Below are 23688 nucleotides of genomic sequence, written 5' to 3'. Positions count from 1 at the left end.
TCAGATGAAGATTTCTGTGAGCTATATATAAAATAGGATGTATTTTACTGATAATCATAAATTTTACATAAATTGAAAGGGATTAGAATAAAATGGGCTTTAGTTTTAGAACTGTGGTAGTAACAACTTAAATATTTGTTTATTTTTTAGTAAGTCTGGAATTACTTCATCTGATAAAGAAATAAATACACTTAGAAAATGTCATTCAAAAGTTAGATTTTTGTTTTGTTTTACTTTTTGTATAGGGGCAATACCTAGTAATGCTCAGGACTACCCTGGTTCTGTGCTCAAGGACCACTCCTGACAGTGCTTTGAGAGACCACATATGCTGCCAGGAATCGAATGCCTTACAACTGGTACTAATTTTTTAGCCTCTCAAAAGTCAGACTTTTACATAAACTTGGAGCTTGTTTCCCTATTCAGATGTTTTTATTAAAATCTCTAAGTGATACTTAATTCTAACATGAACATCCTTAACTACAGTTCCCTTGAGCCTGTCTCCACATTTTTTTGTTTTGGGGTCACATTCTGTAGCACTTGGGGGCTGTTCCTGAGTGTTCTAACACTCAGCTGAAACCCCTGGTTTTGTTCAGGAGACCACAGTTAATGGTGGAGATTGAACCAGAGTTGGTTACATGCAAGTCTAGCTCCTTACCTTGTATCTTGTATACTATCTTTCTGCACCAAGAATACTTTTATTAAGATTATGGGGTATTTGGAGCTATATCTGGTGATGCTCAGAAGTTACTCCTGGCTTTGCACTTGGAAATTACTCCTAGCAATGCTCAGGTGACCTAATGGGATACCAGGGATCAAATCCAGGCAGCTGATTGCATGGCAAATACCATACCTGCTATACTATTGTTCTGATCCCTTTTATGAAGATATTTTTTTATGTTTACAAGACTTTAAAATCAACACACCCATTGTTATAGTGGAGAAGCACCATAAAGTTTGTAAGATTTTCCTTAGCTGTCTAACAATAAACTGGTTAAGTTAGATTCACTACAGGAACAAGATTTCAATCCATACAAGACCCTAAGAAAGCACTGGGAAATTTGACAAGAACAAATCCACTTGGGGGTGAGGGTAGGGTGGTAGCATTGCCACTACTGTTTTATGATCAGTAAACATCAGAATTCTAAATGCAAACATCTGAAAGTTAACTACATACGATGCATTTACACAAAACCAAGAGCACCTGCGAGAAGTGCTGGAACAATTTACTATGACACGTGTTCTAAGCTAGAAATGCCAACTACCCTAAATACTGCAATCTGTCAATAACACTTGTTATGTACCAATGACACTTTCCTATGTCATCTGGAACCACATCACTTATTTGTCCATTTTATATATTAATTCCCCTAACTATACAATTATATAACATTGATCTGACTATTTGTCTTAAACCGTGCACAATTACAAGACTGTGGACATTAGCTTAATAGTACTTTAATAAGAAAACCCACTTTTGCTACTCTTGTTTTTGTGAAAGATGAAAATGATGTGCTTCCATAACATTTCTAATACAATGGCTTTTGCTCAAAAATAAAAGAATTATTTTACTTCACATCACATCATTTCAAAAAGAAAGTTTTTCAAAAAGAAAGAAAATCTAAGGAAATATACACTTGTCCAGGTGAGAAAGAGAATGTTAACACAAGTTCCTGTCCCAGTGTTGCTGCTCGCCTGTGCCACATGCCAGGACAAGTAATGTCATCATTAACATTAAATAGAACGCCAGGACAGTCCATTTTTACTGGGTTCAAGAAAATTCTCAATCAGAGCATCGATGAGTTTCTTCAATTCCTCTTCTAATAAGGCAGTATCACTAAAAAAAAAAATAGACGGAAAGTTTGAATTCCTTAATATTCACAGCCTTAAAACCTGTTGAGTTATTGTGTTTTAAGAGAGCATATTTCTGACGGAATATATTGAGCAACTGATAAAATGAAAGAATTCACTCAATTAAAATAGAACAAGATGAAAGTACATTCACAGACAAATAAAATGGTTCTACCATAAAATGAAGTAGCAATGCACTATAATAAGACCCTTCCCATGTGAAAAATTGGTGATTTATAGCACTAGATCCTCAGCCAAGATCAGGTGTTTAATCTCTTAGAACATCAAAACCAGTCATTAATATACAAACATTTTGAAGAATCCTTGGGAGGTTGTAGTGTACGACCACAGTCTAACTTTTGGGTAGTAGAATTACAATAGAAAGAAAAAGATTTAAAAAAAATAGACAAACTTGCTCTTCAAAGTCTTCACCTGAAAAGATTTTTGCCAGAAAAAAAAAGACATTTGCCAGAAAAACCTTTTCACAACTGCCTCAATGTCACCTTACCAGCACACAAATGAAAAGCCAGATTTCATCACTTTAATATGTAGCCTTCATTTTTATTTGCTTACCTACTTATGGAAGGAGAAAGGAAGTAGGGCCATACCCATCAGTGCTCAGAGTTGACTCCTGGTGGTGTTCTGAGGACCATATAGGATGCTAGGTATTGAACCCTGATTGGCCACATACAAGGCAAATGTGCTATTTCTCTACCACCTAGTCTATATTTTAAACCAAATATACATTATTGTCATACTTAAAACTATGTTCTGAATGACTTTTAAGAGTTCTTCCACTTCTCCCAAGGATATAAAATCTAAAATGCAAATATTCAGTAAAATACAAAATAGACTTTGGGCTATAAAGATACCCAAAACTTTCTTCTATCTAGACTGCAGTTACACTTGCACAAAACTCTGCTTCTAATGAAATCCCCACAAGCCAGAGAGATAGTACAGGGCTTAAGTTTGAACTAAGTTTGACCCCTGGCACTACATATGGTCCTTGAGCACCACAGGAGTAATCCCAGAGCACAGAACAAAGAGTCAGCCCTAAGCACTACTGAGTTTGTTCCAATCCCCTCACTTTCTCTCCCTTACCAAAAAAAAAAAAAAAAAAAAAAAAAGCCCCTAACCAAACAACAAAATGTAACACTATGGAACTCTGGGTATGCAAAGGAAGAGACAGGGCATATGAATTCTATCTCAATAAAAGCGACACACACACACACACACACACACGTTTTAAAGTTGAGTCACACACACACACACACACGTTTTAAAGTTGAGTCTCACCTCTGGTCTGGTGATGCACACATCTCTGCATAATACTTGATCTTGGGTTCCGTCCCACTGGTGCGGAGAGTAGCCACACAGCCATTTTGGAAAGTAAAAGTGATCATTTGGCTGTTTTTACTCATAGGCAGCACCTTGGCAAAATCGTATCAATAGGTTAGTGACACTTTCTGGGTTTTCATTTTCATTTGTAATTTCAAGAAGCATCCACAGCAGCCAATTCCACAGAAACCTAGAGGGAAGTACTGCAGCCAAGAGTTGGGTGGAGAGGTGAGAGACACTTTGATAGGACACTTTTATAGGACAGAAAAGCTCTGCAGGTCCAGTGCCTAACAAAGTAGATGAAGCTAAAAACTACACTTCTGAATGGCCAAGATGGTGCATTCTGTTCGTTATTTGTTATTTTCAGTCACAATTTAAAAAATAATTTTGACAAATTTTAAGTATAAAAGATTATGTACAGGATTCAGAAACAGTCCATTCATGCAAAAATTACAATGGTATAGGCACTGATTATATCATTTTACATACAGGGTTTCTAAACCTGCAAAGTAAATATTACTGCCAATTTATGGTCAAGGCTCAGGATACCAAACAGCCAACACAAAAAAATCAGCTCAGGGACTAGAACTTGAAGTAGAAGTCAGATATATCTGTTCCAATGTTCAAACCACCAATATTTGGAGGGGGTAAGGGGCTCCAAAACTGTGCTTAGAAGGCCTGGAAACTAATCCTGGCAATTCATGGCCAAACTGGCCTGAGAGTTCAGTGAAAGCACTTAATTTAGTGCTCAGACCCTGAGCTGTGCTGTGGATTAACTGGACCATTCTGGCAGTGATCAGGGGTCTCCAGAGCCAGAGCTGTAGGTGTTCAGGGAACCAGTTAAGTGCTTAGAATCTAATCAAGGTCAGGCATGTGCCTTAAACCCTGTCCTATCTCCCTTGTGGAGATAGGACTTTCAAATACTTTCAAAACCAGTTTATCAGTGGGCTCCAAACCAGAGTGCTCTGGGACTGAAGAGACAGTATAGCAGATAGGGTGCTTGCCTTGCAAGTGGCAGACCCAGGTTCAATTCCTGGCATCCCATATGGTTCCTTGAACACAAAGAGAAGTGATTCCTAAATGCAAAGTCAGGAGTAAGCCCTGAGTATCACCGTGCATGGCCCCCAAATGAACAAACAAACAAACAAACAAAAGGCAGAGTGCCCATATCCTAGAGCAATGGTCCTCAAACTACGGCCTGCGGGCCACATATTGTATTTATTCCCATTTTGTTTCTTCACTTCTAAATAAGATATATGCAATGTGCATAGAAATTTGTTCATAATTTTTGTTTTTACTATAATCTGGCCCTCCAACAGTCTGAAGGACAGTGAACTGGCCCCCTGTTTAAAAAGTTTGAGGACCCCTGTAAGAGAATAAGTAAAATAATCCAGAGAAAGACAAACAAGTTGTATATCTTTTTTTTTTTTGGGGGGGGGGCCACACCCAGCAGTGCTCAGGGGTTACTCCTGGCTGTCTGCTCAGAAATAGCTCCTGGCAGGCACGGGGGACCATATGGGACACCGGGATTCAAACCAACCACCTTTGGTTCATGGATCGGCTGATTGCAAGGCAAACGCCACTGTGCTATCTCTCCAGGCCCAAGTTGTTGTATATCTTTTACATAAACATTAAAGACATAAAAGAGAAGATACTGACATTTTATGGATTAACACTGTACTCTCCTAATAGGGGTTCAGGTCAGTCTGTGGTGGTGTCTGGAGGAAGATGGAAGAGTGATACTAGGACACAAAGGTTCACCGGGGCAGTAGATACTTACTGATTTCTTATCAGGCTGGCTGCTGTCATATCCAGTGGTAATGTCCCGTATATGCAATATTGCGAATGGCCCACAAAGCTTTGGATATTCTTTTGGACACTCAAAATTACGCAGCCTTTCAAAAATTCTTTTGATGGTAGTTGGATCATAACACAAAAAATATGAAGTTTTTGAAATGTGATAGCCATATCTGCAAAAACATTCAAAATGTTAAAATCAAATTTCAGGAGACTTCCTGATGCTGAAAAGTATTGGCATTTTGTAGAAAATGGCAACTGCCTCAAAAACAAATGTAGAAAGCTATAAGAAGGACCAAAAGATGAAAAAGAAAAAAAAAACCTAGAAGGGACAGAGAGATAGCATGAAGTAGGGCATTTGCCTTGCATGCAGAAGGTCAGTGGTTTGAATCCCAGCATCCCATATGGTCCCCGAGCCTGCCAGGAGGATTTCTAAGCATAGAGCCAGGAGTAACCCCTGAGTGTTGCCGGGTGTGACCCAAAAACATAGAAGAGAAAAGAAAAGTAAAGAATAGAAAAGAAAAGAAAAGAAGGAAGGAGAGAGAAAAAAAAAGAAAGAAAAAAGAAAAAGAAAGAGGAAAGAAAGAAAAAGAAAAAAGAAAGAAGAAAGAAGAAAGAAAAAGAAAGGAAGGAAGGAAGGAAGGAAGGAGGGAGGGAGGGAGGGAGGGAGGGAGGGAGGGAGGGAGGGAGGGAGGGAGGGAGGGAGGGAGGGAGGGAGGGAGGGAGGGAGGGAGGGAGGGAGGGAGGGAGGGAGGGAGGAAGGAAGGAAGGAAGGAAGGAAGGAAGGAAGGAAGGAAGGAAGGAAGGAAGGAAGGAAGGAAGGAAGGAAGAAAGAAAGAAAGAAAGAAAGAAAGAAAGAAAGAAAGAAAGAAAGAAAGAAAGAAAGAAAGAAAGAAAGAAAGAAAGAAAGAAAGAAAGAAAGAAAGAAAGAAAGAAAGAAAGAAAGAAAGAAAAGAAAAGAAAAAAACCTAGAATGTGAAGATCCTAACAGCAGCACTTACTTTTCATAAACCCTAACCAGCTGCTGCTTCAAGGTTGTGTTTGTGGTTTCCAGGTAAGCCGCCATCTCAGCAATAACAGCAGCCGCACTTACTCCATCTTTATCCAAAACGGAGGTTCCACACTGAAAACCTGAGGATTAAAGAGCCTCTTGAAAAAAGAGGAAAACTTAACAATAATTTCACCAAATAAATGAAATTCATTGAGAACAAGGTATTTAGAGGCCATCTATGACTTTTTTTCCTGATCAGAAATGCATTACCTGTTTCTTAGTTCTCTGATTTTTATAACTCAAAATATAAAACTAGAAGGGGAAGAGTTTCTCTTTTTAAAATTACTATGTATTTTTTAAATGCTCTAATCAAATTTCAAAGGTTTTTTTAAAATTATATACCAATAGATTCTTCAAATGCAAAGAGAACTTCTTTTCCATTTTGCAGGAGGTCTTTTATTCTACTTCCAATCCATTTAAAACCTGGTAATGTTTCCTGAAATACAGAGATGACATCACATTACATTACTTAAATGACTCTCATAAATACATATTAAAGAAGATAATCTGTCATTAAACTCAAATAACACTGTAGATATCCGCTATTGTCTGATCTGCAAAGATTTATACAGTAACATACTTAGTCACAAAGCTGACACTATATGAAGTTCACAAAAACAAAATGAATGGATGCATCAGCAATGACTGATGACATTTATTCAGCATATTAATAATTAATTTACACCAAATATAGTCCAATATTTATAAGTGTGATGCACAGTCACAAAAATACTTATATACTATGATTATTGCTAAACTCTGTAATATGTGCTTTACATCATTATATTTTCTAATGCTCATAAAAATCTGTACAGAGGCTAAGAGGGTTTGTAGACTTGCCCAAAATTATAATGCCTATAAGTGACAGACCAAATTCAAATACAATGCTTCTTAGAAGCTGTTAAGTTTTCTTATAAGACTAATATAAAGATGCCTTTAAATATTGAGACTTAATACTTGAGTAATCAAAAATCATAAAGCCCTTTGTTTAATATTTTTTTCTTTTTGGCCATGCCCAGCAGTTCTCAGGGATTACTCCTGGCTTTGAACTCAGGAATTACTCCTGGCAGTGCTCAGGGAGTTCATATGGATGCTGAAGATCAAACCTGGGTAGGCCAAGTGAAATGGAAGTGCTCTACTCACTGTACTATCTATCCAGAGCCCAGAAAGCTTTTAATGATACATTTTCAACACTCTCACAACATATGCCCAAACTCAGTATATTTTACTATAACACTGTGACTTAGATAATATCATCCTTCTTTTATAATACGATTTGAGGACTTCATATCTCTTTAAATGCATGAATTGCTTTAGAGACAAAGCCCAAAATTCCCACTGCTTCTCTTTCCCCAACAAAAAACAAGGAAGGAAATTTATGATAGTAGTCTACACAATCATTTTCCCCACTGATGTATTCATTATACATTGCTCTCGCCACAGACATGAACAAGTAAAATACTAAAATTATTGAGATTGTAGGCACACATGACAAAGAACAAAAATAACCAATGCTGATGCATATGTAAAGAGAAAGGGACTTTCATTCACTGCTGTGGGTAAGTAGACTGGTCCAGCTTTTTTGAAAAACAATATGAATATTTCTTTTTCTTTGTTTTGGTTTTTGGGCCATACCCAGTGATGTTCAGGGGATACTCCTGGCTATTTGCTCAGAATCGCTCCTGGCTTGGGGGACCAAATGGGATGCTAGGGGATTGAACCAAGGTCTGTCCTAGGCTAGTGTGGGCAAGGCAGATGCCTTACTGCTAGCGCCACTGCTCCGGCCCCAATATGAATATTTCTTAAAAAAAATATTACCTCCCATATGAGCCAGCAATAACACTCCTAGGGATATACCCTAGAAACCCAAAAGAAAAAAAAATTCAGAAAGTCCTCTGCAATTCTATGTTTGTCACAGCACTATTTACAATAGCCAGAATCTGAAAACAGCTCAAGTGCCCAAGAACAGATGACATTAATAATGCAAACCATAGTGTCAAAAAGTAAAGAGAGTGAGAGAGAAAGAGCGAGAGATAAAGAGAGATAAATGCCTGCTCCAAAGGCAAGTGGGTAGGAAGAAAACTGGGGGTACTGATGACAGGAAAGCTCACTGATGAACAGTAGTGTACTTTCTATGACAGAAACTCAATCATGAACAATTCTGTAGCCACGGCGCTTAAATTAATTATGAAAAAAAAAGTTTTAGGATGTAAAACCTTAACACTGACTATATATATTTGGGCCAAATGGCAGCAGTTGGGGGTTACTCCCCGCTCTACACTCAGAAATTATTCCTGGCAGGCTTAGGAGACCAAATGGGAGGCCAGAGTTCGAACCTGAGTAGGCCATGTGCCAGGCAAACGCCCTACCCACTATGTTATTGCACCACCTCCTCGATTAAACCTTTAATTTCTTCTATCTTATTTACGTTTTAAAAGCTGAGACTGAAAATTCTGGTTCATTAAGACAGCTATAATTTTCTTTTACTCCGACAAGGCTTAAGGACTTAAGTTTAACAAACATTAAACTTGACTGTGACTCAGAGATAAAAACAAATCCTAGAGGTTGAGCATTTTCACAGAGGAAAAGTAATTAAACTAAAATTTGTACCAGTATTGCAAAAATGGTCAGATCCATTGCCAAAGACTCACAAGGCTAAAGATGTGAACTCTGTGAGTCTCTGTTTTAAATATAGAATTACTGGGGCTTAATCTGTTTAAGTATAAAATTATTGGGTCTTAAATTGAGGTGACTACTAAGTCCAAACAAGTTGATGACAACCACTAGAGTACAGTTTGTGTTACTGATGAGATTACAGGGAGTTAGATTTTCCCAGAAGAAAACCAGAGACTGGGGTATGGAATAATAAACATTTGATAAAAATAATCAATTTAAAAAGATTATTTTCCCATTAGTTTCAGAAACTTATGTATTGGATATATTCAATTCAAGGTGTCTAACCTATCAAAAAGATTAAAAGCTAGTGTTAAAAAATCAGAAGAAAATGGGAAAATTTCAAAGAAATCCAAGTCTGCTTTAGTAGCAAGATGGTTTTATAGAAATAGATTTAGGAAAGGAGAAAACAGACATTATCTATTCTTACTTCAAAATGAAATCCTTCCTTAAGTGCAATTGCTTTCAAAATTTTGGATGAGACTGTAGTGGCCAGCATGTAAACGTTCTTCACATCAGCATTACTTGATTTATTTTTCTTCCAGCAATCAAACATCCACCACCCAAACAGAGCTGCCAATTCATTCCCTGTGAAAACTTTCCAATGACCACTGTAGAGAATAAAAACTTTGGTTAAGATCTTTATCACATGATTATGTCTTGACATCAAATTTCTACTCTTTTGATAGGAAAGTTCAAAAACAAACTTATATGTTAAATAAAGTAAATGTTAGAAAACATTTATTATCACTTTTCTTTATTATTATTATTACTTTTCTACTGACCAGAGGTGAGCTTAGGGTAGGATGTTAGCAATGCTTTTTGAAAAATTATTGCATTATTAATCCTCCTACCTAATAAAAAAAAAAGATTATTCTCATCATGGGCCCGGAGAGATAGCACAGCGGCGTTTGCCTTGCAAGCAGCCGACCCAGGACCAAAGGTGGTTGGTTTGAATCCCGGTGTCCCATATGGCCCCCGTGCCTGCCAGGAGCTATTTCTGAGCAGACAGCCAGGAGTAACCCCTGAGCACCGCTGGGTGTGGCCCAAAAACCAAAAAAAAAAAAAAAAAAAAAAAAAAGATTATTCTCATCACTGAAAAGAAATTAAAAAATGTGAAATGATAGCTTGCTCTAATGAATGCTATAATGATAATCATCATTACAATAAATGTTTTGTATCAACATATCATACACCTTAAATTAAAACAATGTAATATATGAAGTACATGTCAAAAAAAATAAAGATAAGGAGACAGAGAGATTGCTCAAGTGATTGAGTACATGCTTAATCATGTCTATGACCCTCAGCTGGATCCCTGCATTTGCTCCCAACACCACTGGGTAAAGCACTGTTGACTCCTGAGTACCAACAACCTGAACTTGTCACAAGCGGCCCTAGATGCCCTACTGGGTATGATTCCTTCAGAAAAAATAAAACAAAAAAATGAAAAGAGATGCAAGTTATCGCATGTATCCTCTCAATATATGGAGAGTTGTCACACCATTTGGAAAAATATAATGCAAAGAATCAAGGTTAGGAAATAATTACATTGATAAAGCAGTACATTAGGATAGCTGCCAATTTTTAAAAATTAGTATTTTTAGGGCCAGGGATATAGCTCACAGGGCTGAAGCATCTGCTTGGCATGCACGAATCCCTGAGTTTAATCCCTGACACTGCATATCCCACCAGCACTAAGCACCACTGGGAACAGCCTGGTGGCCCTGAGCTTTGCTGGGCTATGTACTGCCAGGAGTGGCTCCAGGGCTCCACTGAGGAGACCATTCTCCCATTATTACTGTCTAAGAATATTTAACGACAGGGAGAAATGCTCATAGTATTATTATAAATGGTCACAATTATTAAGTAAAAATAATATAAAATGATGCATAGTACAATGACTTTTATGAAAATAACTATCTTTAATATTCTGAGTAATAAAGATAGGAAGAAAATATCAATATAAACAGTGTGCTTGTAGGAAATTTTCTTAATTAAAAAAATAAAACTCTTTCCAAGGAGCCAATAACACTTAAAATTTTTTCAGAGTTGTTAAGTTTTTTAATCAATAACAGGTTCTATTTACTTCTCCTGAAGTTCTGCCACTGCCAGTCGGTCTGCATCAGGATCTGTAGCTAGCACTATCCGGGCATTTTCTTTCTCTGCCAGTCTCAGAGAAAGTTCCTGAAAGAGTGACCCAAAAACACTGGATTGTATTACAGACATTAAATTCGGTGTTAACATTCTAAAATGTAGAACTCTGTGAGAAGGAATTAGAAGGAATTTAGTTTGACTAACTCTAAAATATGAATCCTGCAACTCAGTATATCCACCACAGAGACTCAAAACACAACAACAGAACATACAGTTTCAATATAATCTAGAAGATAAAAACTTGTTTAGGCCATTGAAAGGAATGCTAGAACTGTTAATGTACTCTACCTATTCTGATGAGGTCTGATATATGAAGGATAATTTAAAGATAGGGAAAAAATACCAGCACAGATTCTCCTTCTTCAGGATTTGGGCATTTAACAGTAGAGAAGTCTGGATCAGGATCTTTTTGTTCTGGTACAGGAATTGGAGGCTTAAAACCAAATGCTTGAAAAGCCAACTGCACATAGTCATGTCCGACCCCATGAAAAGATGTATGTACAAATTTCAAGGTTGTCTTTGAGTTTAACTCCCTGTAAAGGAAAAATCACCAATCAACATAAAATCTGTTAAAGTTTACATTCTGAGTAAAATTTGCCAGTGCTCTGTCTGCCTGACACATTCATCAGCAAAACTTCCTTCTAGTTGTTATCTATTGATCTTGCTAGACCTTGATAACAATCAATACTTCAAGATTCTGAAGAAGCTGCAAAACAGTGATTTTCTACTTATATTGTTTCTTCTCATTTACTTCTTTGAAAACCATTTAAGTTTAATCAACCATTTGATTAACACTAAAATTCAGTTCATTCAGTAAAGGTAAAAAAAAATTAAGAAAAACACTTAAACATTTATCAATGTCCAGAATACTATATTGCCTGCCAACTCCCAAAGGATGTTCATTGCTTGTCAATGCATTTTCAATATTGTTACTATTCATAAGCTCTTTATATTTATGTTTTAATAAATTATAGCAATTATTCTTTTTGATGTCATTTTTATGGTGAGAACCCCTGTAAGTGGATTCCTGGACCCTTTTCATACAATCCCATTTTCATAGTCTTCTATTTTGGGGGGCTGGGAGAAGATATCCCAAGAATTTTAATTGCATTTCCTGCCCTAGTCAATCTTGTTTTTAGGGATATATTCATCATCCTGTCCTAGTATTTAGAAGTAGCTGAACCATTAATTTCACAAGAATATGCCAAATTTAAAATTATAATTAAGGATTTTTTTATTTTATAGTTTTTTATACTAAACTTAGTTCCTTGTAGCATTAACATAAGTACCTATTACATATATAAATATATATCTATAATTTTTCTCAAAAACATTGAGATATTATTTTTAACAGTAGGGCGAAAGAATTGAGTTTGAGTTTCTCTGTAAACCCTTTATCCTTAAGCTATTTATTCTTCACTAAAAATGTAAGTTAATAACTACATTTTAATGTTATTTGAAGTACTTATCTATGTCTCTACTCCACACTTTTATATTATTAGGCTCATTTGTTAATTTACTTTTGCCTCCTGGTATACTGTTTCAAAAACAAAACTGCAGAAAGAACTCAATAGGTTGAAAAATGCTTTGGATGCAGGAGGCCTAGGTTCAATTCCTGGCATTGCAGGTCACCTAAGCATCACGAATGGTGACACTCTCTGCCCCTGAACACTGAATCAGGATTATCTATACCCTGAACATCACCAAATGTGGTAAAAAACTAAACCAAAGAAAACTAGGGGCTAGAGAAAAATAGTGTAGCAGGTAGAGCACTTGCCTTGCATGTGGCTGATTGGACTTAATCTCTGGCATCTCATATGGTCCCCTGAGTACCACCAGTAATAATTCCTGAGTAAAGATCCAGAAATAGTCCCTAAGCATTGCTGGGTATTACCCCAAAACAAAATAAAAATAAAAATAATATTGCAGATGAGAAGCCTGATAGACTGAACACATACTTTGCATGTAAGAGGCCTAAATTTAATCGCTATACCACATGATTCCCCCAAGCAGAAAGCTGGGAGTATCATGAGAACTACTGGGTGTGGCCCAAAACCGATGGGTCACAAAAATAACAAAAATAACAAATAAACAAAAATAACAAACTGCAGATGCGCAGTTTGTTTAGAAAAGATAACAAAATGTCCAAGTCTTCATATTTACCAAAGCTATAAATAATACTGTATACTTATTTCTCATTTTCAAAGACACTATTAAGGGGCTGATATATGTACTTTTGAAAAAACATGTAGAGAGAAAGCTAAACTCTATTGTAGAACAGGAAAAACATTTTCAATACTTTCTATAAAATTTCAGCTATTTATGAAAAATTACTGAAAATAAGGATAAATAAAATTTTAGAAGAAATTTCCTGATCTTTTTAGAAGAAATTTCCTGATACATATCTAAAATATATATGTTAGTTATAAATTAATATAATTAAATGTTACACTAGCATATTATATAATTAGATATATAACTATATATCTGTATTATATATATGCTGTATTATAATGTTAGCAAGGTTCTTCATGTTATAATATGCATTGAAACTTTACTTACTTTTACTGCTGAATAATATTTCATCAAATGGATATAGCATATTTTCTTTATTCATCAGTTGATAGATATTTGGGCAATTTGACTTTTTGACTATTATAAATAGAATTACGTAGCCATACTTTTATTTCTTTTCTGTTTTTACTTATTTTTCTTATTGTTTTCTTTTGAGCTACAGCATTGAGTATTCAATACATTTTTATTACCATTTCTTTCCCTAAAGTGTTCATTTTTTTCCAAAATCATGTTTTCCCTTATTCCCACTGAGATACCTGTGGAAACAGATCTTTTTCAGATCTTCCATGTATTTCCTACAGATGTCCTGCAGAGGATCTCTCTTCAGGGGACTAGTATCCACTAAATTATCATTCCAGGAACCATTCCAGGGTTCCACACATTCTTCTATACATTTCAGAATTTCTTTATCATGAGGAGATATGATCTGGGCCCCAGTTTCCCAATAAACCTAAAGAATCGGTAAATAAAGCAGAAATTAATTGAAAAGTTGGTTAGATGTTTTACTAACTATGGGAAGAGATAGATATTTCACTTAATTGAGAAGAACACTATCACAAACAAGTAGAAAGGAAAACATGAAGCTAAACAAGTGGTGGTAGTGATTCCACGATTCTAGGAGGACTCATCAATAAAAGAACAATGTATTTTTTCTCTGTGGGGAGTATATGTTCATGACAATACAAGTGAAGTATAAACAGGAGACTGGTATATACAGTAGGTACAATCATAATCTTAGATCTTATACTATATAATGTCCAATAAATATTCAATTAAATACTACAAAATTCTGGTGTTATAAAATATTTATTATGTGACATATAATGAATTCTTCAGTAATAAGTTAGAATATAAGTCACATCACAAATTATATATTAGGAAAGATAATTAAAAGGATACTTTTTCCATTTATATCTCAATAGATGTGTTTTCTGAATATACTGGGAAATACGTGGGGGAAGGGTCAAACAAACAAGTCAATAAAAAGACAATTCACCTTAAAGAAAGTAGATAATTACAGATAGAAATAAATTGTGAGAGTAAAAACAGCAACGATATAAATGAGCAAGCTTTTGAGAGTTAGGAAAGAATAATCAAAATGAAAGTAAAAGCAATTACAAGGGCTTAGGGATATTGAGGAACTAGAGGTGAATGGAGAAATGGAAGAGTAGTGTGGAGTGGTGGAACTGAAACAGAGCACAGGAAAAAAATGAAGGAAACAAGGCAGTCCGAAAACTGTCTCCTATAGAAAATTTGCTACCAACAGCCTACAAATAGCTCAAATGTAATGTGTCCAAAACAAAACTAATGATGCTTCTTCCTTTACTCTATTACTGGTCATATTCCCTATTAGCAAGCTATGACCAAAATCTTATATTACAAAACAAAGCTCAGGATGAATAAAAAGAAAAATAAATATAAGGTGATGGGCTCATCACCAGAAACCCCAAATGTATTCCTCTGTCTGTCCTTGAAAGCTACTCTTCACCATGTTCCACGTTATTTTATTTGCACAGAGGCTAACACATCAGTTAGAGAGAGGAAAGCGAAGGCTTATTTTTCCTCCTGCAACCACCCATTTCTTTTTCAAGTGCTTGATTTAAAATGACCTAATTTATGAAATTGTATAGAGGACAGATTTGAGATAAGATGAGGAAATCAATGGCAGTAAGAGATCAGAACTAAAAAGACACGCACAGAGACTTGTAATAATCCATGTTTGGATTATTACATGAGGTCCCTTGGGGGCTATATCATCTTTGAGGGTCAGCCTCAATGTTTTTCTCTTTCTGTCCCCAGCCTAGAAAGTGTGTGCAGCACACATTTAAACAAACTACCTAGAAAAGAAGCAAAGATCAAGAAGAGTCCAAGGTTTACCTTGTATCCATTGTCTTCTTTTCGGTTGTGAGATGCTGTGATCATCACCCCTGCAACTGCTTTGAGCTCCTGAACAGCATATGGCTGAAATGAAAAAAACAAAAACCAGGAACATTTAATTCCCCTTTTCTTCCTAGCTATTCATACATTCAACAGAAAAATATCTCCAATTAAATAAAAGGAAAAGACACTAGGATCTAAATTGCCTAAAGCCCAGGTTTTGGGATGAGGTTCACTTAGCTGTTGGGTTTTTACCATAGTCTCATTTAACTAATCCTGTATTATTGCATTGTTTATTTAACAACTATTTAGTAGATGTTTATTATATGGGAGATAGTCTACCAGAATCTGGAGATATAAGGTTGGATATAATTATAAAATGTTGTAGCAAATTTAGAATTGCTTTAATTGTAATTTCTTAAACCTTTTCCACTCATTAAGCCATTTTGTCCAAGAAAAGCAATATGGACAAAGGATTCCAGAACTACTTTGATTTCACTGATGTTGAATTACTTTTTGGTTGTGATACAATCAGAAACTTTTTTTTGGTTTTGTTGTTATTGTTGTTGTTGTTTGGTTTTTGGGCCACACCCTGTGATGCCCATCACTCATGGCTTGGGGAAACATGTGAGACACCGGGGATTGAACCCAGTCCATCCTGGGTCAGCCATGTGCCAAGCAAACACCCTACTGCTGTGCTATTGCTCCAGCCCATTCAGAAACATTTTACTGTAGCTGAGTTTCTGGTAATCATGTGGAATTGCAACCCACACTTCAAACAAACTAGATCTAAATTCACTACAGTTTTTGTTTGTTTGTTTGTGGGGCACAACCAGCAATGCTCAGGGGTTAATCCTGGCTCTACATTCAGAGATCACTCCTGGTGGGCTCAAGGAAACATATAGAATGCCAAGGATTGAACCCAGGTCACCTGCATGTAAGGCAAGCAACCTGCTTAATCCTATCACTCTAGCCCCTCCACTACACATTTTAATTGAGATTTATCCAACACTCTATTACGTATCAGTTTTACTAAGGGAGAAGTTTCAAGGATAGACATACATCCCTTATCTTCCATTCTGAAAAGTTTTCTATGTGCTGTGTTCTATATATCATAAAGACCAATTTACCATCATCTTCTCATAGGAATTTCCAGGTTAGATTTCTTTTACCTACCTTGTCCCTATCCCCAGCTTCTGTAGCAGCTGCCTAGAATGTTCCCCCTCATCCTTCTATCATCAAACGTCCAACTTCTGCCTTCCTGATCACTAATCATTGGAGGGATGGACACCTAACTTCCATCTGACCAAAGTACTACTTCCTTGATGTACTTCTGCTGCAGTTGTTGCAGTTGTTCAAGAATTATTTTGATCCCAAGTTATTGTAATAAGTATGTGATACTGAGACTACTGAAAAGATCTATCTGACTAAAAAGAGCAAATGTGCCTGCAGTAAGTGAGAAAGGCCAATTCTCAGGGGTTGACAGTTGTTAGATTAGGAAAGTTAATAGATGGTCTTATAGAGATGGTTTAGATTTTGGGACCTCTTAATTCCATATAAAGCCTCAATTATTTTATATGAAGTTATTCATATATTTTCAATAAATTACTAGAACAGTTTATAGAGACATTATTCATCAAACATTTGGTAAAATTTGTCATAAAACCTTGTGATATAGCATTTTAACTTTGATATTAAAATAGCAGTTTCATCTGTTTAAAAGTGCTACTGCATACTTAATAGACTAATCTAGTTTAGAGATAACTAATACTAGGATATAAAATTTCTCATGTGACTCATTGCGCAGGACGTACTCTCGGCTCTGTACTTAAGGGTTGCTTCTGGTGAACCAGGTAGTATTAGAAACCAAACCAAGGCCTCCTGCAGGCCTGGCATGCACTTAGTCTGCTGAGGTAGCTCTCTGGCAACAAACCTACTATTTTTTTTTTTTTTTTTTTGGTTTTTGGGTCACACCCCGGCAGTGCTCAGGGGTTATTCCTGGCTCTATGCTCAGAAATCGTTCCTGGCAGGCTCGGGGGACCATATGGGATGCCGGGATTTGAACCACTGTCCTTTTGCATGCAAGGCAAATGCCTTATCTCCATGCTATCTCTCCGGCCCCTACTATTTTTAAATCAGTTTATATATAAACTGATTATTTATAGAAAAATCAGTTTCTATATAAAGAGTATTAAAGTATCCATCATGACTGTGGATTTTTTAAATCATTACAGAAAAAGTATAGTTGGTTCATGGGGCCAGAGCAATAGCACAGCAGTAGGGTATTTTTTGTTTGTTTGTTTGTTTTGTTTTTTGTGTGGCCATATATAGTGATATCCATATATTCTTGTCTCTATACTCAGAATTTACTCCTGGCATACTTGAGGAACTGTGTGGGATCAAATATGGGTGAGCTGAGTGCAATACAATGCTAATCCCCTACTTGCTGTACTAACACTCTGGCTATCTGTACTATCACTCAGTTCTTTTGAAGAAAAGAACTATGCTAAAATGAAGAAATGTTTCCAAGAGTAGTAAACTATACAATCAATAACACAACATACTTACTACAAAAGGTGTAGGAACGTATCTTGAAAAAAGGTATACAGGAACATCTTTGGCCAGTAAGACAGCAGCAGTGAGCTTAGCAAGTCTAAAAATGAGAGAGTTTTCACTTAGATCTCTGATAGCCATATAGCTAGCCAAAAAAACCTTCCACAAAATTATAAAGGTTTGAGACTGAGAAAATAGCTCAACTACAAAGCCCTGGATTCAATCCCTGGCATCACAACAAACAAAAAAATTAAATAATAAAGGTTTTATACAATAATTGTTCTGAATATACAACAGCCAACTGGTTATTTTAGAATCATGCTCCAACTTGAAATCACTACCTAGGTCTGGAGATGTGACTTAATAGATTGTATATGGTACATATGTGGCCTTCGGCTCAACCTGCACCACTCCCCCAGCATGTTTAAAGGAACTTAAAAATAAACAGAATTAGAATGTGATTTTTATTTCCTTTTTTTTTTTTTTTTTTTTTTGGTTTTTGGGCCACACCCGGAGGTACTCAGAGGTTACTCCTGGCTGTCTGCTCAGAAATAGCTCCTGGCAGGCACGGGGGACCATGTAGGACACCGGGATTCGAACCAACCACTTTTGGTCCTAGATCGGCTGCTTGCAAGGAAAACGCCGCTGTACTATCTCTCCAGGCCCCTTTTATTCCCTTTTTTTCTTATTTATCTATGGGTTATTCTTTTCCCTAAGAAATAAAACATGCGGGGCCGGGCGGTGGCGCTAAAGGTAAGGTGCCTGCCTAGCCTGCGCTAGCCTTGGATGGACTGCGGTTCGATCCCCCGGTGTCCCATATGGTCCCCCAAGCCAGGAGCAACTTCTGAGCACATAGCCAGGAGTAACCCCTGAGCGTTACCGGGTGTGGCCCAAAAAACCAAAAAAAAAAAAAAAAAAAAAAAGAAATAAAACATGCAAGACAAAAATGTTAATAAAAGGAAAAATGTACAATAAAAATTTGATAAGAACAATATGCTATTCCCTGAGAAAGAGTTATCACAATATAATTATTATCTAGGTGAAAACAACCCCCACCTAATCAAACAGGACTCCAGTGAGAAAACACACTTTTTATAATTATTCCTTCCCAGTGTCTCCTCTAAACATTAAAATTATAACACAAGCTAATGTGATTCCAAATACTGACTCTAAGTACTTAAAGATTTTATTCCTTTTTAGAAAAGTTAAGCCTTATCTTTGAAATGAAACCTAGCTCTGCTCCAAAATAAATATCAGCATGTGAGCACAATTCTATCTGACCTTTTCCTGTTTCAGAAATACTTATTGGACAAAGAGATTTTTCTAAAGGTTCATTCCAATCCATTGGAATCTGGGCGATGTTTTGCACTGTACCTTTGGCTGCTGCAGCTGCTTGTCACTTGACCTCGGGTATCATATCCAACGACAAAGCCTCTCTGCTTGAAGTCTGAGAAGCATCTCTCCAGGTACTTGTACATCCCCTGAAGCAGAGCACATGGAAGTTGAGTTTCCAGCATGCTCTTTTTGTGACCTAGAATCACTTAATTTTACTTTTTGCAAATATGAGATCAATACTGTTGAACACACAAATGTGAGATGACAAATATATATATATATATATATATATCTGCAATTTCATATATATTAAAATACCACAGAAATATCTCTTAAGTAATGATTAAGTCCAATATGATACATATAATGTTAGGGGGATAAAAGATGAGACAAGACAGTATGATTTAAAACAAAACAGAACCAAAAAAAAAGCTGTCAGAAGAGTCCAAATGGCTTTTTTTTGTTTGTTTGTTTTGTTTTTTTGGGTCACACCCAGCAGCACTCAGGGGTTACTCCTGGCTCTACCCTCAGAAATCGCTCCTGACAGGCTTAGGGGACCATATGGGATGCCATGATTCGAACCACTGTCCTTCTGCATGCAAGGCAAATGCCCTATCTCCATGCTATCTCTCTGACCCCTTGTTTGGGTTTTTTTAAATAAGAAATGAAAAACTTCATTAAAGCATTTCTGTCTACCCCACCCCCATTTACCTTAGTTGTAGAGGGTGTGGAGTTGGGAGTGATGTTCCACACGCTTGGCTGTAGTACGTGCTGGGGGGTTCCATATTTTAGCTATTGTGCTGGTATACTGCTGGCTGCAGTGGTCCAGAGATTGCATGATTTTGTTATAACAAAGGGCAAGGCCACAATCAACATGTGAGGTCATGCTAGGGATCGAACTCACAGTCTCATATCTACAGGCTCTGCCACTTAGCTAAGTCCCTAGTCCTACCATTAGATTTTTTTTTCTTTTTGTGGGGAGAGGGGATGAGATTTGGGGCCCCACCCAGAAATGCTCAGGGCTTATTCCTAGCTCTGACTCAAGAATTACTCCTGGTAGTACTCGGGGGACTATGGGATGACAGAGATAAAACCGGGGTTGGCTATGTGCAAGGCAAACACCCTACCCACTGTACTATCACTCCAGCCTCTAGAAAAAGTTCTTGAGATGGCTAATCCTATTCATAATTCCTTGGTTTTAGTGGTGGGAAGGTTGGGGGCAGATTGGAACCATGCCCAGCAATGCTCAAGCCCTATGACATGGTATTTGAGGACCATCAGGTCTATGCCCAGTAGTGCAAAGGGGCATGTGTGGTGCTGAAGATCTAACTCAGGGTCTGTACATACTGGCAAGTGCTCTGCTATGTAGGTAAGCCAAGTCTCTGACCTAATTCACAGCAAGAAAATACTATAAACTAGAAAAATTTCAGCCAAGGTAACAAAATATCCAAAACACCAAAATGATACAGTAAAACCATCTTATAAATGATTTGCTAACTTTATTAGCCACTTTCGTATTCAAAAAATAACCTTTCCAGACCAGGGACATGGCTCAAGCAATAGAGAACTTGTCCACTATGTGAAAGGCCTTATCTTCAGCCTCTGGCCAATGCACCAATCAGTGTAGACCAGGTGAGCCCTGAGCATCATGAGAACAAGAAGTGGCTTCAAGTTCTGAACACTCTCAAGTGTTACCCAACAGAAAAATAAACACTTCATATTGTTATATCCTTTAAAACTACTTATAAAAATACTGCCACAATTAATTCTTACGACTCCAATAAAACATGCAGATCCCATTTCTCTATTTTTATTTTCCATATCTCTTTAAAAAAGGCTAAGATGAAGGGGCTGCAGAGAGAGCACAGCAAGAGGGTGTTTGCCTGTACGCAGCCGATCCAGAACTTACGGTGGTTTGAATCCTGGCATCCCATGCCAGGAGTGATTTCTGAGTGCGGAGCCAGGAGTAACCCCTGAGCACTGCCGGGTGTGACCCAAAAACCAAAAAAAAAAGAGGCTAAGACTGAAACTCCATTTAATGACTAGCTAAAAGCAATTCATTCAAGTAAAACTATGTGATACTGATTCACTCAAGAGCTAATATATTTGTGAGACATTTATACTTATGCATTCTTTTTTTTTTGGGGGGGGGGGTCCACACTGGCAGTGCTCAGGGTTACTCCTGGCTCTACGCTCAGAAATCACTCCTGGCAGGCTCGGGGGACCATATGGGATTCCGGGATTTGAACCACCTTCTGCATGCAAGGCAAACATTCTGGCTCCATGCTCTCTCTCCAGCCCCCATACTTATGCATTCTTAATATAGCCCAAGTGGGTTAATTCACCAAGTTTTGTTTATAATCTTGATATGCTCCTAAAACCTCATATATTATAATCTGATCTAAAAATCTTTATTTTGGGGCTGGAGAAATGGTACTGGGATTAAGGCCCTTGCCTTGAATATAGCCAAAACCAAACTGAATGCCAACACCACAGATGGTCCCCTAAGCATTGCTAGGAGTGATCTATGAATACAGAGTAAGGAGTAAGCCCTGAGCAGTACCAGGTGTGGCCCAAAAACTAAAACAAAGCTCTATCTTAGACCATCTATACCTAGATTCTGAATAGGACAGGAACTTAAGAATTAGATTCCAACTAGTTTATCTATTTCACCCAAACCTTAGAAATCCCAACTCTTAGAAAATTTTGTAGTTTTATTGGAATTGATACTCAAACATCTGCTTCACCCCTTTTGTAAAATTAAGGAATCTTCTTTAAAAATAAAAACTTGAGGGGTTAGGGATATGGCTCATATAAACAAGCACAAGGTCTGATTTCAATTCTCAAGAATTATAGACTTCCCCTAGCACTAATAGGTGTGACCCATAATTTTATAGAAAAGAAAAAAGTGAAGTAATAGGGGAGCAAGGGTGAAGGGTCTTGGATACATACGTAATGAAGAGGAGTGGTATAGCTTTATATCCAAAGTACAGAATCAACAACTTCAAAAACATGAGATCCGGACTATAATAACCAAACTTTACAAAGCCTATGAAGGTAGCAGGCTGGGGGTAGGAGGAAACTTGGAAATACTGGTGGAGAAAAATTAACATTGGTAGTAGAACTGGTCCTACAACATTGTAAGTCCAATACTCAACTATTAATAACTGCATATCATGGATCTTTAATAAAAATGTTTTTAATTTTAACAGAAAAGACATCAAAACCTTAGGACTGACTCTGCAGTAGAATGCATGCCTTGCAAGTCTGAGTTTGGAAGCTTGATTCCTAGCAGTGCCCCACATTAGTGCATATGATCTTCCTGGCACTACCAGGGGATCCCTGCTGCTAGAACAGTGTGGTCTCTAAGGCATGGCAACCAAATACATGAACAGCACAATCAAGTATGTGCAACACCAGGCAGAATATCACAACAAAAGGGAGAAGTAGAGAAAAACAAAAGAATCTAAGAAACTCAGGATAATGAAGATATTGATTAGAAATGTTTTAGATGGAGAATAGAGAAGAAATGAGGCAAGGAAGGTCCATGTATCTTACCTGTTCTGTCATTTTGTTAACTCTCCTTCCCTACTTCCTGCATTAGCACTTGGCTTTAGAGAATTCACTCAGGACAAAGCTAGATAGTTTACTATATTAATTATTGTCTGAGTGACTCTTTAGTCTAAAACTATTTTTAGTATATGTTAATGCATTATTGGCCTCAAAAGTATAAGCAAATTTAAGTAAGAATGTTTACTAGAAAGAGAAGTAAACAGTTTCTAAAACAAGTTGCAGAAAAATGGGTACAAATAATACAGGTTGTATCATATCACACACTATTCTTTAAAGCATTCAAATGACCATATAGAAAATTTAGGAAATATTTTCAAACACTGATTAATTTTTATTTTTATTAATAGACATAATGCCAAAATAATCAACCTCTTGCTTATTTCTTTATGTTAATTAGTAATGTCACAACCCAATTTCTTGTTTCAAATGCAAACAGGTCACAAAGCTGACAAAGACAACCAAAATAACTCAATCAGAAAGTTAGTCTGTCGCATTAAATATATATAATATCCAAGCTAAATCCGGGATAAAAGTTGACTGTCTTTTTGTTTGTTTGTTTGTTTAGGCCAATCCAGCTGTGCTCACAGATTATACATGGTTCTGTGCTCAGGTATTACTCCTGGTGGTGCTTGAGACCATATAAAATGCCAGTGATTGAACCTGAAGTCAGCCATGTGCAAAGCATACCCAAAGCCTACTCACAGTCCTATCAATAGCTCCAGCAGACCTGGATAAAAGCTTTCATGAGGGGCTGCAGTAATATAGTACTATGGTAAGGTGTTCGCCTTGCACGTGGCCAACCTGGGATAAACCCTGGTTCAATCCTCAGCATCCTACATGGCCCCTGAGTCTGCCAGGAAAGACTTCTGAGTGCAGAGCCAGGAGTAGCCCAAGTACTGCCAGGTGTGGCC

At 37.0% G+C, this 23688-nt stretch overlaps 1 protein-coding gene across 1 annotated transcript in view; it reads right to left on the bottom strand.

Moving 5' to 3' along the window:
• Nucleotides 1–1175: 1175 nt before the first annotated feature.
• PGM2L1 (phosphoglucomutase 2 like 1) overlaps nt 1176–23688 on the bottom strand; it is a 46088-nt gene continuing 23575 nt past the window's right edge. Inside the window, exons 3-14 of the mRNA XM_049780283.1 lie at nt 19244–19350; nt 17885–17969; nt 15317–15400; nt 13696–13889; nt 11208–11397; nt 10797–10894; nt 9138–9318; nt 6377–6470; nt 5985–6114; nt 4967–5156; nt 3145–3278; nt 1176–1834 (exon numbers count right to left, since the gene is read on the bottom strand). Coding sequence (XP_049636240.1) covers nt 1732–1834; nt 3145–3278; nt 4967–5156; nt 5985–6114; nt 6377–6470; nt 9138–9318; nt 10797–10894; nt 11208–11397; nt 13696–13889; nt 15317–15400; nt 17885–17969; nt 19244–19350 — 1590 coding nt within the window. The 3' untranslated portion in view covers nt 1176–1731. The remainder of the gene's footprint in view (nt 1835–3144; nt 3279–4966; nt 5157–5984; nt 6115–6376; nt 6471–9137; nt 9319–10796; nt 10895–11207; nt 11398–13695; nt 13890–15316; nt 15401–17884; nt 17970–19243; nt 19351–23688) is intronic.

The sequence above is a fragment of the Suncus etruscus genome, chromosome 9 (assembly GCF_024139225.1).
Source record: "Suncus etruscus isolate mSunEtr1 chromosome 9, mSunEtr1.pri.cur, whole genome shotgun sequence".
Lineage (NCBI taxonomy): Eukaryota > Metazoa > Chordata > Mammalia > Eulipotyphla > Soricidae > Suncus > Suncus etruscus.
This window is presented reverse-complemented; position numbering and strand designations above follow the sequence as displayed.